Here is a 12,280-nt window from a genome sequence, read left to right as displayed (position 1 = left end):
GACTACGGAGAATTAGGCTTTCCTTGACATGGCATAATTTGAAGCAATCATCATTGTCCGCCCAATGGATCGATCGATTTCACAAAAGAGAGAGGAAAAAAAAAAACCCACCAACCAACAAGAAAAAGCTACATGTTCGTATCTATATGCAATTAGAAAATTTGTTTTCAAAAAATAAACTATTTATTCATAAGTATAGCTCAATTTAAACTTACACTACAGCATTCACATTTAGTTAAAATAAAATAAGTAAATGTTAAGACAAAAAGGAAGGCTGTACTGAAAAAGAGGGGGGGGGAAAGCATCATAGGCCAACATTAAACAAACAAATAAATGAAACAGGAACAAATACAAATAAATCTGAGGTTCGCAAACCCATGATTCCTCTACAAGCCTAGCGCATATACCTAGGAAAGAGTATCATGTTATATAGAATAATCCAGCTCACATGCAGGAGGGAATGTATAAAGGTAGATGACCAAGAATGAAAAACATTAGCATTTAGCTAATGGTTGTGCACACGTGCTCCTCTGCTGCCAGAGGCACCGCATCTAAAAATATGCCCCAAATCATCTCACCACAACACTTTTTCTCTCCACGACTCTCTCTCTATATATATACACTTTCTCTTTCTCTCTCCCTCTCCCTCTAACCTGTCAGGGGGAATCTAATAAACATAGGATTTAACAGGTCATCCACGCCCAAATCAAGTTTCAAACAATGACAATCCAACGGCACAAACAACTTTAAAAAAAATGAAAAGAAAAGAAGACAAGTACCTAGAGTATTTACACTTTTCGCCTGGGAAGTAATAAATCTCCAAAAAAACTGGAGCTTGAGTGGATGTTTAAAGTGATAAAAGCTAGCTACGGACTTATTTACTTTGATAAATTTTTATTGGGTCAGCTGGTATTTGGGTGCTTCTGGGAAAAAAAGTAAAAAAAAAAAAAAAAACTGCATAATTAACCCAAGCATATAAATTTAACTGCACAATTATCATAACATCTTATCTTTATCAACGAAGCTCAATAAATGGACAAATTTATAGGCCAATAAATAAAACCAGGGTGTAAGGTAATGAGCCGACAGACGATACTCTCAAATTCCCTACAAAGTACAGTTGGCTCTGCTATTGATATAAGCCTGAATTGACGGTTCTCTTCCCAGAAAGGCCGATAAAACTTCAATGGGATCCTTTGATCCCCCTGGGGCCAATACCTGCCGATATGGTTTAATCAAATAAGCAAATAAAAACCTTCACCGATACGCGAGAATTTCATTAGGTAACCCATACAAAGCTGTATGACAATTTTAACGCTAGTAACAAATAATCAATATAGCTCTTGGGGAAAATGCCATAACATTATGTACCTTGTTCCTGAATTGCATGCCAACGTGATGGTTTGAATTTGAAACATCATTGCCAAATTTTGAGGCAAATATATCAGCAGCAAAAACCTGGACATTTCATCATGAAGTTTTAAAATGTTGAGATATGTGACTATGGTCTTTGATGAAGCAGTGAGTTACTCGTACCTGGCTCCAAATACGACTGTAGCAAGCAGCCTCATAGCCTATGACACTGGAAGGAAAACATGAAGCTGGATTGATTCCTTCTAACATCGGCAAGCCTAACATCACCTGGGAAATGAAAATTGTACACATCTTTCTTCCATTTTTTTTTTCCATTCCACAGTATGAACTCAATGTCGTATACCGTAAATTTATGTACCTTAGGGTGAAGATGCTTGAACAACTCTAGAATGTCTACATTATCAGCAGAATGTATGATTTGATCAAAAAGACCTGTTAGCAAAAAATCATGTGTCAAATTGGAAGTACTATTGACAGATTCTCTCCATCAACAAACAACACCAAGTTCAATTCCTACTCAAAAGAAAAAATAATGGAGAAAATAGTAAGCATCTGACACCTAACAAAAATTGTAAAACCTTGAATAAAAATTACATGGGCCGAACAATGAAAATTTGCCCAGTATAATAACCATGAAAATTACTACGTGCTTTGTATGACATACAGCAGAATACTGTTTCACATTCTTACGACTAGAACATTCAGACTCTAGCATGCAATAGAGGCTCATAGGTATCCAAAATACTCGTCCTTGGAATTTTGAACAGTGTGAATCGAATTTACAAAAAATGAACAAGTCACATCCCAATAGATAAAAGCGATTCAATCACATTTTATTATGAAAAATGCCACAACAGAGACAAGGGAACTAACATTTAAAATCAACGATACATTTCCAATCAATTTTTACTTCTAAGCAGATTTCAAGATATTCAATAAAAACACTAATTATCAATTACACAAGTAAATACATAACATAGTGATACCAAATATGAAGTTTAATTCCATGATGTAAAATGATATAACATACAGTAAAGAATCTCTTGCTTTAGTTTGAGTGCAGAAAAAGAATTCCTCCATCTTTTAATTGATTTACATACGTCTTCCTGTAAGGGCTTTGTAATGTCCTGCAGCTCATTAAATCAATGTAACAATTAACAAGCCTAGAGCGCGATCAAAAGAAGTATTTATTAGACCCATTTCAGATGATTAATGATAGTTTTTGTAATGCCCGCAACTCATTAAATCAATGCAACAAGTAATAAGTGCATAGCGTGATCAAAAGTAGTATTTATTAGACCCATTTCAGATGATTAATGGCAGTTCCAAACTGTTTCAGGGTCATGCAATTAAGAATGCAGTGTTGGAGACACGATTTCTGGTGCAGCTGGCCCCAGATAAATCAGACACACTGCACAGTGAGAATGGTACGACTCTAAAATTATCAGCAATAATCATCACTCGTTTCAGGTGGAGGGGACCAAAATCATTAAAGACTTAAATCATGCAGTGAACGGACAGCAAAACCCACCTGATAGAATCCACTTATCAATTTCAAAGAAGAGCTTTCATAACACCTGCAGTTTTTCACAAGCATGAAGAATGAACTTGGGTTCAAAAAAAAGACCAGTGAAGTCCTTTTATTTTTAAACCATTGAAGAAATATTGATTGAGTGATTGATTACCAATTTTCTAGCACCTGAGCAGGGATTTCCACAAAGTCAGGATCAACACGCAGCCCAGAAAGTCTAGAAAATGATGCGCGATTGCAGATTTGTTGAACCTAGCAGTTTAATTTGAAAAGATTCCATAAGAAAAATATAATGTGCACAAACAAATATAAATGGAAGTACAATCAATGAATAGTAAAAATTTAATAATGCTCTGATTCTTATTAATTGAAAGCTGAACAGTTTGAGTAAAAATAGGGTTGAAGAGCAGTGGTCAACGATCAACATCCAATGAAAACCAATTTTTCTTGAATATAATACAAGGTCAGGAAAATTAATAATAAAGGCCTAACTAACTGACAGATAGATAAAGGCGTAACAACTAAATAAAAAATGCTTTCTGTAATAGGCAAAAAGAAACAGTTAGATAAGAAAGATATCATTGATAAAGCATTTACTGGAGTAATAAACACCAATCTACCCTTCCCTTTTGTAACTTGAGTTGCCACAACAATAAGGAAATTGTTAAAGTTCCCCAGAGCAGGATGTCTCTCATTCAGATATTTTTAATTTTCTTCCCTTTTTCCCCAGAAAAATTAATCATAATGACAACAATGATAACCATAATAAATTCAATAACTCAGATTAGGGAACCATTTAAGACGACAGCAACATACCACGTGCCCAAACTCATGGAGAAGACCAACCACTTCAGAAAATCGCAATAATCCAGAATTACTGCCAGCATCCCTTTGACACTGAGAGATCAATAATGCAACTGGAACCTACATACAGGAAAACATGATGGAGGGATATATTTTTATCCATGTAATTGTCAAGATTCAGTGTTTAGGAAAATAAATAATTAAATGCAAACCTAACCTGTACATTCAACAAATTTGCATGAGATGCATGTTAGTGTAGTTACAAGTTAAAAACAAAATAACAGACCATAAATACATCACACGAATCATAATCATCCATGCATGAAATTATTTATGCAGGAAATTTCTCAATTAGAAGTTCTACTTTTCTTTTAGAACAAGACATGTGACGATTGTATTTGTTAATTGGCATTATAGCAACAGATCCTTGCTTCAGTTCCTGATTGCAATGTTCAACACAAGTAAATCTGTAAAAGCAGTGATAGAAATATGGCATGTAAATAATCATTACCATGAGACAACGTTTAGAGGGGAGAAAATAGAGAACTCTAACATCGAACCTATTGCTTTGAATCAGAAAGTTAGGAAATCAAATGTTAAGCAAAAATTAACCTGCCGTGCCTGACTGATTGTTGAGGCATTGTTTTGAAGAGCCACCACACAAGTATGGCCATATTTACCTTCCCTGTTATAGTTTAAAAAAAAAAAAATTAAATCACTTTTCCAACTTTCTAGCAAACATAATTTACTGAAACTCTGAAATATCAGGTAATAGGGAATAAACCTTGCGTACAAATCAAGGTAGCAATAACCCAATAATTCACCAGAACCTAAATCAAGTACTGAGAAAACACGAACATCAGAATGCCAAACCTCAGCACCAACAATTTCCTCAAACCTTAAACCTGTGTGTTTGGTGAAAAAAAATGAGACATAACAAGAAAGAGAATCAGCATGCATTATAACAAACCCAAAAAAAAAAGGTTAATAAATTGAATATCTGGTGGTCAGGGCAACGAAATACAAGAAGGCTAATAGATAGTCAGATATAACAATACCAAATATATCTTGGAGAATTTTGAAGATCCCAGATAGAACTAAACTAATTGGAAAGTATTGTTTGAGCTCGATGAAATCCAGACTATAATTCTGCTCTTCAACTCGTTTTATGTAATACGGTAAATCCTCAATTCCAAATGGAAGCTCTCCTTCTTCTTTCTTCTGAAAACACAACAAATTGTAATCAGAAGGAATAAAAGTACAGAAAATGCTTTAAAAAATGTACAAACCTTCATATTTTTCAACAAATCAAGTTCCTTCATGGCCAAGTCATCTAAACTGGATGATATCTCTTCTAGGAACTCAAACACCTGGATAAAATTTAGAATAGGTCCGCATCAAACAAAAAGCCTCATGCAAGAAGTGAAGGGAAGAAAATATAGGATCACAGGAAGAAGACAATGCCTTCAATTCCTATCACATTTTCCTCAGAGCACGCCCAACACAAACAAGCCTGTACTGAACATGCATTGATGAAAATAGGCTTTTTTATACATTTTTACCCTGTAAAGAAATATGACTTTATCAATGATCATGAATATTTATTATACTTCCTCCGGCCCTCAATATATCTTTTAGGAGTTTCGCTTGGTCATTAATATAAGATGCTTTATAAAATTCGGTGAAGCATTTATGAATTATTTCCAAAAATGCCCACATATCTAATTGATTCATTTAGGGGCATGTTTGACTTTAAGGTTCAAAAATGGAAGTCAATAGTTTTAATTACGGGTAATTTGGGAATATTATAGTAATTTTTGAAGAAATCAAGACTCTTAACCAATTTTAACCACCTTTCTTAATCTGTGTGATTCAGCTAAAATGCCTAATAAATAGGACCAGATGAAGCATTCCAATTCAACATAACTGCATATGCTGTTAGTTGTTCATCTGATGAGCACACCACGCAGTAGGCAGAAATGAAATAGAAGAAAGATAGCAGAAATAAGAGCAAGAAATGTTTTGGACTGACTTAATGTTCAATAGATGCATTTTTGACTTAACGTTTACCACCAAATTTAAAATGTAAACACAGATAAACTGAAGACAAAAGCTAAACCAGACTAGAAAGACAAACGGTTCACATCACGGTCTCCACATATCCATATCACTCTTTCTCCTTTCCTCTTCCACTGACCAGGCATCCCGAAATGAAATGCAATACAAGTTACCATATAGTTACTTGTCATGAGAATCCAATGAAAAATTATTTTGACTTTAATTAGAAAAGCATTTTCCAACAGAAACCCAGTTCATAGACCTCTAATTATAATCACATTACAACATGTCTAGTAGAACCATACAAACCTTTGTAGGTGTCCTCGCCATCCTAATATCAACAACATATTCAGCATAGTTTGAATACCCAAGTAACCGGGCATATTTATGTCGTTGTTCCACCTGAATCATACCAATGGAATATGCATTAACAAGTTTATAACATGTATCATAATGAAAATTCAAGAAACAACACAGCAACAAATACATAATCAAGGATCATATAAACTCAATGCCTAAATATGCTCATGTGAATACGATATGCAATTCAAAATTTAATCAAAACAACTGTTCTACAAAGTTCACAATTCATATTTTTAAATTTTGTCCAAAAATTCAATTTTCTTAACGAATCACAAATGAGTTCTTTGAATTAGAGCATATATAGAATTATACAATCACCTGGAGAATTCGTCAAGGAGCATTAGAGAATGTTATTATTTGAAGACTAATTAAGTTGTTTTAAATAAATATTATCCTACCTTGTCTGCCAAAGAGGTGGGAGAGGATTAGGATGTCTCTAACTTCTTATTTTATTGGGATTAGATTGGGTGTTGAATTACTGGATTGTAGTCAACCATAACACAAATCTCTCCCATTCGTATCAACAGATTCTGCCTTGAATGATAAGGGAGAAAGCACAGAAACATTTTCTTTGGTTTCCTTCAACACCTCTAAATTTCAGTTAGTCACGTACATATATCAATGTTCAATGACCCGCTAAAAAGGCAGTTTCTGGTATTTTAGTACTTCGTAACATTACCCAACTCATAAAGTTGCTCACAAATCATTAACTTGCAACGAAGCTAGCTTTTGGTTTATGGTTTTTTACTTCTATTTCCAAATTCCTATTAGCAGTCTAAGTACAATTTCAATAACAAAAAGTCGCTTATAATTCAATTACCCACTAGAAAAGCCAATTTTGGGTCAAATAACCAATAACTTCAATGTTCATGGCTCACAATTGGCTCATCATTGATATTAGAAATTGAAGTCCTAGTAGTGATTGATTCCATTTACAAAAATTACCAGATTTTCCAAAAGTGAAAGATTGACTTCTCCAGATCTCTTCCCGTATGCTCTAGCTACCATCCGCCTTGTAGTTCCTACCTTCACAAACTCAAGGAAATATTAGAGATCATGTGAGTAGAGTTCTCAACATAAATGGTGATATACAAGAAAGATGTACCCACCACCATGACAAACAATAGACCTAATAGATGCTATACAGAAAAAATTAATATTTCTGCTTGCGCACATGAAATAAATTCAGAATCTACAGTGACAATATGATTACTCTTAGTCAATCCCTTCATTACTGTGGGCGCATACTGTTTGATAACTCACATTTTTCAACAGAATTAGTTGTAGGTTTCATCTTGGTCTAACCAAGAGTTTAAGAATGATAATCATCTAGTAAAGTATTTATAAAATTACAATCGATTATAAACAACTCTTTTGGCAAAATCAAGCTCGAAATAATATTCAGTACTTCGCATCTACTTCCAGGCAGACTGTCCTTCTTACAACTGTATGAGACACTTGACCTATTCCAAATGGCAAACCACTATGAAAACGAAAATATCGATTTATAATAGATATGGTTCGTGAACCTCAGATGCCTTGTAGTATAAGGGGATACAAAAATCAATATAGTGCCCTGCGATAATATAGCACTCAGTTGACAAAGCAACATGCAATCACTTATCAATACTTCAAATGCGATACCTTGCAAAGTTCAAGTACAGCTGCAACATGATGACTTCTCAAAGAGATCTTCACTTTTCCGTCTTCAGATTTATCTAAAGCCTGTGATGGAATCAGTTTATTCCAAGTTTTAAAACTATAATTCTTCAAGACAGAAATGTTCTTTTTCTCAAGGAAACTCAGAACCAGAGTAGTGAGGAGTGCTCATATTAATAGCTCTTTTTGAGAAGAGTTGAATTTAAAAAAAAAAAAAAAAAAATCATATAAAGCTTATCTTCCCGACCAATTAAATCATTTACGTCCAGGAAGCTGAGAGGGATCTGGTTAACTGTGAATTAATAAGGATTTCCCAGATAGTTTACTATAATCACAAAGGTTCAAAATATTTCGTGTCCAGGAAGCTGAGAGGGATCTGTTCAATTGTGAACTAACAAAGATGCCCTGGATGGTTTACTATAATCACAAAGATTCAAAATTTTCTCAGAAATTCAATTTTGCTTGAAATTTTTAGGAGAAAAATTTCATTGACAATATATTTTTCTTCCATTCAAAGGAGAGAATTTCAATGAAACATCCATTATATGTCTAACTCAATAAAACGTCCATTATATGTAAGCACTCACTTAGTATTTTACTTGTTCTAAGGATCACAATGGAGAAAAAGTTAATTTTGGAGACATACCATCTAAATTTCTAAAGTCACTAAAAGTTTTGTCAGAAATAAAACTAAAGGGAAGAAAAATCATACTAAACCTTGAGAAACTCTGGAGGCGATCCAGCTAACTCTGACTCATTGAAGAGAAGAAAACTGCTATCGTCGCTAAGATTTTGGACATATCTTAAGCTTAATTCATCAATCTGAGCTCTTAAACGCAGTAACTCTTCTCTCTTGGTTGCAGTGAGGTTCAATCCATTTCGCTCAAAGTCTCTCACCTGTCACTGATTAGGCAAGAATCAAGATCTGGATTTTGTCTTTCACATGGATAACATTTTGATATATAAAATTGAGTTTACCAAAACGTAATTAGGTAGGACAAAAATGTTTATTTTCTCAACAAAATCTCCTAAAAATATTATACTATAATTACAAATAGAAATTGTCTTACCAGAGTTTGAACAAAGCATTTGGCTTCAGCACTCATCCACTCCCCCCTTGCTGCAAATGCCTTGACAGCAAGATATACATCTTCACGTTTGCTGATCCGATTTCATGGAACACTAATATATTTAGTTCTATAATCATTCTATTGAAGAGAAAGTTAAATCTTTAATATCTTGTAATGACACATATTGAATAAGTCACGGAAAACCAAAAACTTAAAAAACCGTAAGTTTTCCTTTCTTTTGCTTCTGGTAGAAAAATAAGCATAGTAGGGAAAGCTATTATAGCATTTTGGTTTTTCTTCACTTTGTAGATTACAGTTAAACGTAACCACCACATATTCCCATAAACTAATCAACCAAACCTGCACAAGTTAAGATGAGCATCTATTTTTCTTTCTGCTTCTGCACTAGCTTTGCGTACATCCTCCACAGAAGATACCAGCTTTGGAAAAACACAAGATTGTATCAACGGGAATTGCTGTGCTTCAAGTTCTGCTAGAGGTGATATGACGTTCATGTATGTAGCCTGCGGTTTTTGGCCACTCAATTAAGTCAAGCAAGCCTAAGAAAACAATTTACGGTGACGACTAAAATAAAAAGGGGGGAGTAAAGTTAATATCAACAAACAGAAATGACAACAGTTATGAATTTACCAATGGAAGCAAGATAGAGGGAAAATAATTAGGAACAGACGCATACACATACAAGAAAGTTGAACAGAGGATTATATCCTTAAAAGTTCTCAGCAAGAATATGCCACAAATAAAATGCCGTTAAATACACCAACAGTGCATGAAGAAGCTCCCTCATGAATAGCATCAAAAAAGATTAAGAAATACTACTTCCCGTGTTTAATATAAGAGCTCATTTGGCTTTTATTTTGATCCTAATTATAAGACCCAATCCACTTTATCTCTTATATTTATCTATTTTTTCCCCAAAATAGTTCTAACCAATTTACTTAATAATCAAGGATATTTTAGGAAAAACAATACCTAGTTACTACAAATAACTAACTTAACTAGTTTTCTTAATCTTCTCAAATTAAATTAGTTAACTAATTCTCATGTTAAGCTGAGCTAGTACAACAATTAAGAGTACCTTGTCAAGGGGGACTGAGGCAACAGCATCATGGACCTCTTTTGACTTAGCAATGATTTGGTCAGCCAACTTAAGAATCTCAGATTTTGATAGGTTAATACGCACATTGGAACCCGGAAGATCTACAACGTTACGAAAGCGATTTCAGAAACAAATAGATATTCATTTAAACTATAACTAAACCAAAAATTATATATAAAATTAGATCACTGAAGCAAAACAAGCCAGACGGCTTAAGTTAACTCCAAGATAAGAAAGTAAGAGATAATTGGACCTTTTTTCCTTCGATTTTTCTCCTTATGATGCTTGATGGCGGTGATGGCAAGGTTGACGGCAATTGCAAGTACAGCTGCAGCTCCGGTGAAGGCGAGTAGGCTTCTGTCTCTCTTCTGCCTGACCATTTTCTCACTCTTTTCTTCACTTCCCGTCATTTTCTCTGGTCTTTTCTTGGTCACCAACCTGCCGAGCGCGAGGGAAATTTGTTTAGCTTTTGGCGGAGTGAAATGGCAAAATTGAAATTAACGCGTACGAAGAAATTCCAAAAATAAATGATGTAATGAATAGCAATAAATAACTAATACTACGTCCGATCCTAATTATAAGAGCCAGTTGACTAATTTGAGGATTTAAAGAAGTAAGTTGAGTTAGTTTAGTTGTCCTAAATAGGTGTTGTCTTTCTCTAAAATATCTTTGCTAATCAAGTATATTGACTAGAACTATCATTGTTAGAAGGGTTACTTTAGAAAAAAAATATGTAAATATGGGACAAAGTGGATTGGGGTCTTATATTTAGGACCAAATAAAAGTCAAATAAGGTCTTATATTAAGAATCGGAGGTAGTATATTACTTTGTTATGACGTTATTTAAATTTTAATATTTTTTATAAAATTATCAAATTATATATATTGTAAAACTTATATATTTTTAAGTTATTTTAAATCTAAACTTACTTTTTTACCAATCATCTAAATAAGTTTTAACTTTTAAAATTGAGTTCTTTATAAAAGTTAATCTAAACAAAATCACATTACAATTTAAAATAGAAATCACATTATAAAAATGTTGGCAAAAAAATTAAAATTTAAATTGCAAAAATAAAAAAATTAATTTATTATTAAAAAATTTTAAATAAATAAAAAACCTTAATTAATTGTTTTTACTTAAGGGAAAATCATAAAATAAATAATTTTTATTAGTAAAAAGTAATAATTATTTTCTTAAAACTATATAAAATAAATAACATAATAAAATAAACAGAGTGATTATAAATGAAATAAATAAAAATGTAAATATTAAAATATGAGAATGGAGACGAAAGTTATGACAATTGACAAGTAGCAACAAAGTTAAGAATGAGGACAAAAACTGTGAGGGCAGAAAAGGAAAGAACAAAAGAGCAGGTGAAGGAGATGCAACCTAACGTTGGAAGCTAAACAATTGGCTTCTCCGGTAGTGAGCCTTTTCTTCAAAAGCCAAATGAAAATGAAAGTTGATCCGAATAATGTTTGAATTGGCGATAGAAAAAATAATTTATTTCTAATTTAATTTTTAAAAAAGTAAAATTAGGTAAAATTCAATTGAATAAGTTGAATTATATTTATATTAAAATTTTAAAAATTAATTTGTAAAAATATATTAGTAAAAAATTATTTAGATTATGACAAAAGTAAAAGTAAGTTTATTTTTAAAATTATCAAAATAGGTATGAGTTTTAATAAATAATAAAATATAATTTAAAATAATTTAACATAATACAATGATTTAAATTTAAATTAATTTAATATGAAGAAATGAAATTTAATAAGTAAATTAAATTTTAAACTTTTAAAAAAAATATTTAAATATAAAGTGAAACAAGTGCACCTCGGTAAGAATGGGCAGGGGGGAGAAGAAATATTCTGAGGAACTATCAAGAACTGTAGGTGGGGGTGGGACTGCGATTCCAGGTGATCAGAAATTCCGAGAAGCAAGCACGACGACAAACAGGGCAAGTATCGTTTTGGTCAAAGTTGAGCCAAACATGGATAAATGCAAAGCAAAAGAAATGGTCGCAAGGTAATTTGTCTGCATCTCCTCCTAATTTGAACTCCTCCTTGCGTATCAGACATATGGTTTTCTCTCTCGTAATCGCCTCCCTTATTTCCATATTCCTAACCACATCACCATGATCATCTTCAACCCCTGAGATTTTAGTTATCTTTAACACAGATTTGTGGAACCTGACTACGGTTTCGCAGATGATGTTGCGCTCACCCACGATAAATGGAGTCAGCAGCAATGGTGGTGGTGGATGGAGTTGCCAATCAACTTCAGTAGCTGAA

The 12,280-nt window shown here is 33.1% G+C and overlaps 1 protein-coding gene across 2 annotated transcripts; it reads right to left on the bottom strand.

Moving 5' to 3' along the window:
• Positions 1–955: 955 nt before the first annotated feature.
• Positions 956–12,202, bottom strand: LOC114729410 (probable thimet oligopeptidase). 2 transcript variants are annotated; one of them, XM_028916414.1, is made up of 21 exons: positions 12,184–12,202; positions 10,233–10,417; positions 9,959–10,080; positions 9,220–9,383; positions 8,860–8,950; positions 8,507–8,686; positions 7,775–7,855; positions 7,076–7,156; positions 6,077–6,169; positions 4,999–5,079; positions 4,768–4,930; positions 4,494–4,614; positions 4,322–4,394; positions 3,722–3,829; positions 3,060–3,157; positions 2,906–2,951; positions 2,405–2,501; positions 1,733–1,806; positions 1,537–1,641; positions 1,372–1,458; positions 956–1,218 (listed from the first exon to the last, which is right to left on the bottom strand). In XM_028916414.1, the coding sequence occupies exons 2-21, from the start codon at positions 10,387–10,389 to the stop codon at positions 1,108–1,110; spliced, it is 2,133 nt and encodes a 710-aa protein (XP_028772247.1). In that variant the 5' UTR covers positions 10,390–10,417; positions 12,184–12,202; the 3' UTR covers positions 956–1,107. The 2 variants fall into 2 exon arrangements, with proteins under 2 accessions (XP_028772247.1, XP_028772246.1); XM_028916413.1 differs by lacking the exon at positions 12,184–12,202 and having other exon boundaries at positions 10,233–10,441.
• Positions 12,203–12,280: the final 78 nt, after the last annotated feature.

Source organism: Neltuma alba, unplaced genomic scaffold (genome assembly GCF_004799145.2).
Source record: "Neltuma alba isolate B1F8T4 unplaced genomic scaffold, ASM479914v2 tig00012631_pilon, whole genome shotgun sequence".
Lineage (NCBI taxonomy): Eukaryota > Viridiplantae > Streptophyta > Magnoliopsida > Fabales > Fabaceae > Neltuma > Neltuma alba.
Note: the sequence above shows the minus strand (reverse complement) of the source record. Positions and strands in the feature narration are given on the sequence as shown.

Bases quoted from the DNA above. Each gene is read 5' to 3' on its own strand.
- LOC114729410 (XM_028916414.1), bottom strand. From the start codon at position 10,389: ATGACGGGAAGTGAAGAAAAGAGTGAGAAAATGGTCAGGCAGAAGAGA. The intron at 7,157-7,774 runs GTATCGCATTTG...GAGTTTGTGAAG, and splicing joins CTGTACTTGAACTTTGCAAG to GTAGGAACTACAAGGCGGAT. The intron at 5,080-6,076 runs GTTTGTATGGTT...AATTTTATCCAG, and splicing joins TGGCGAGGACACCTACAAAG to GTGTTTGAGTTCCTAGAAGA.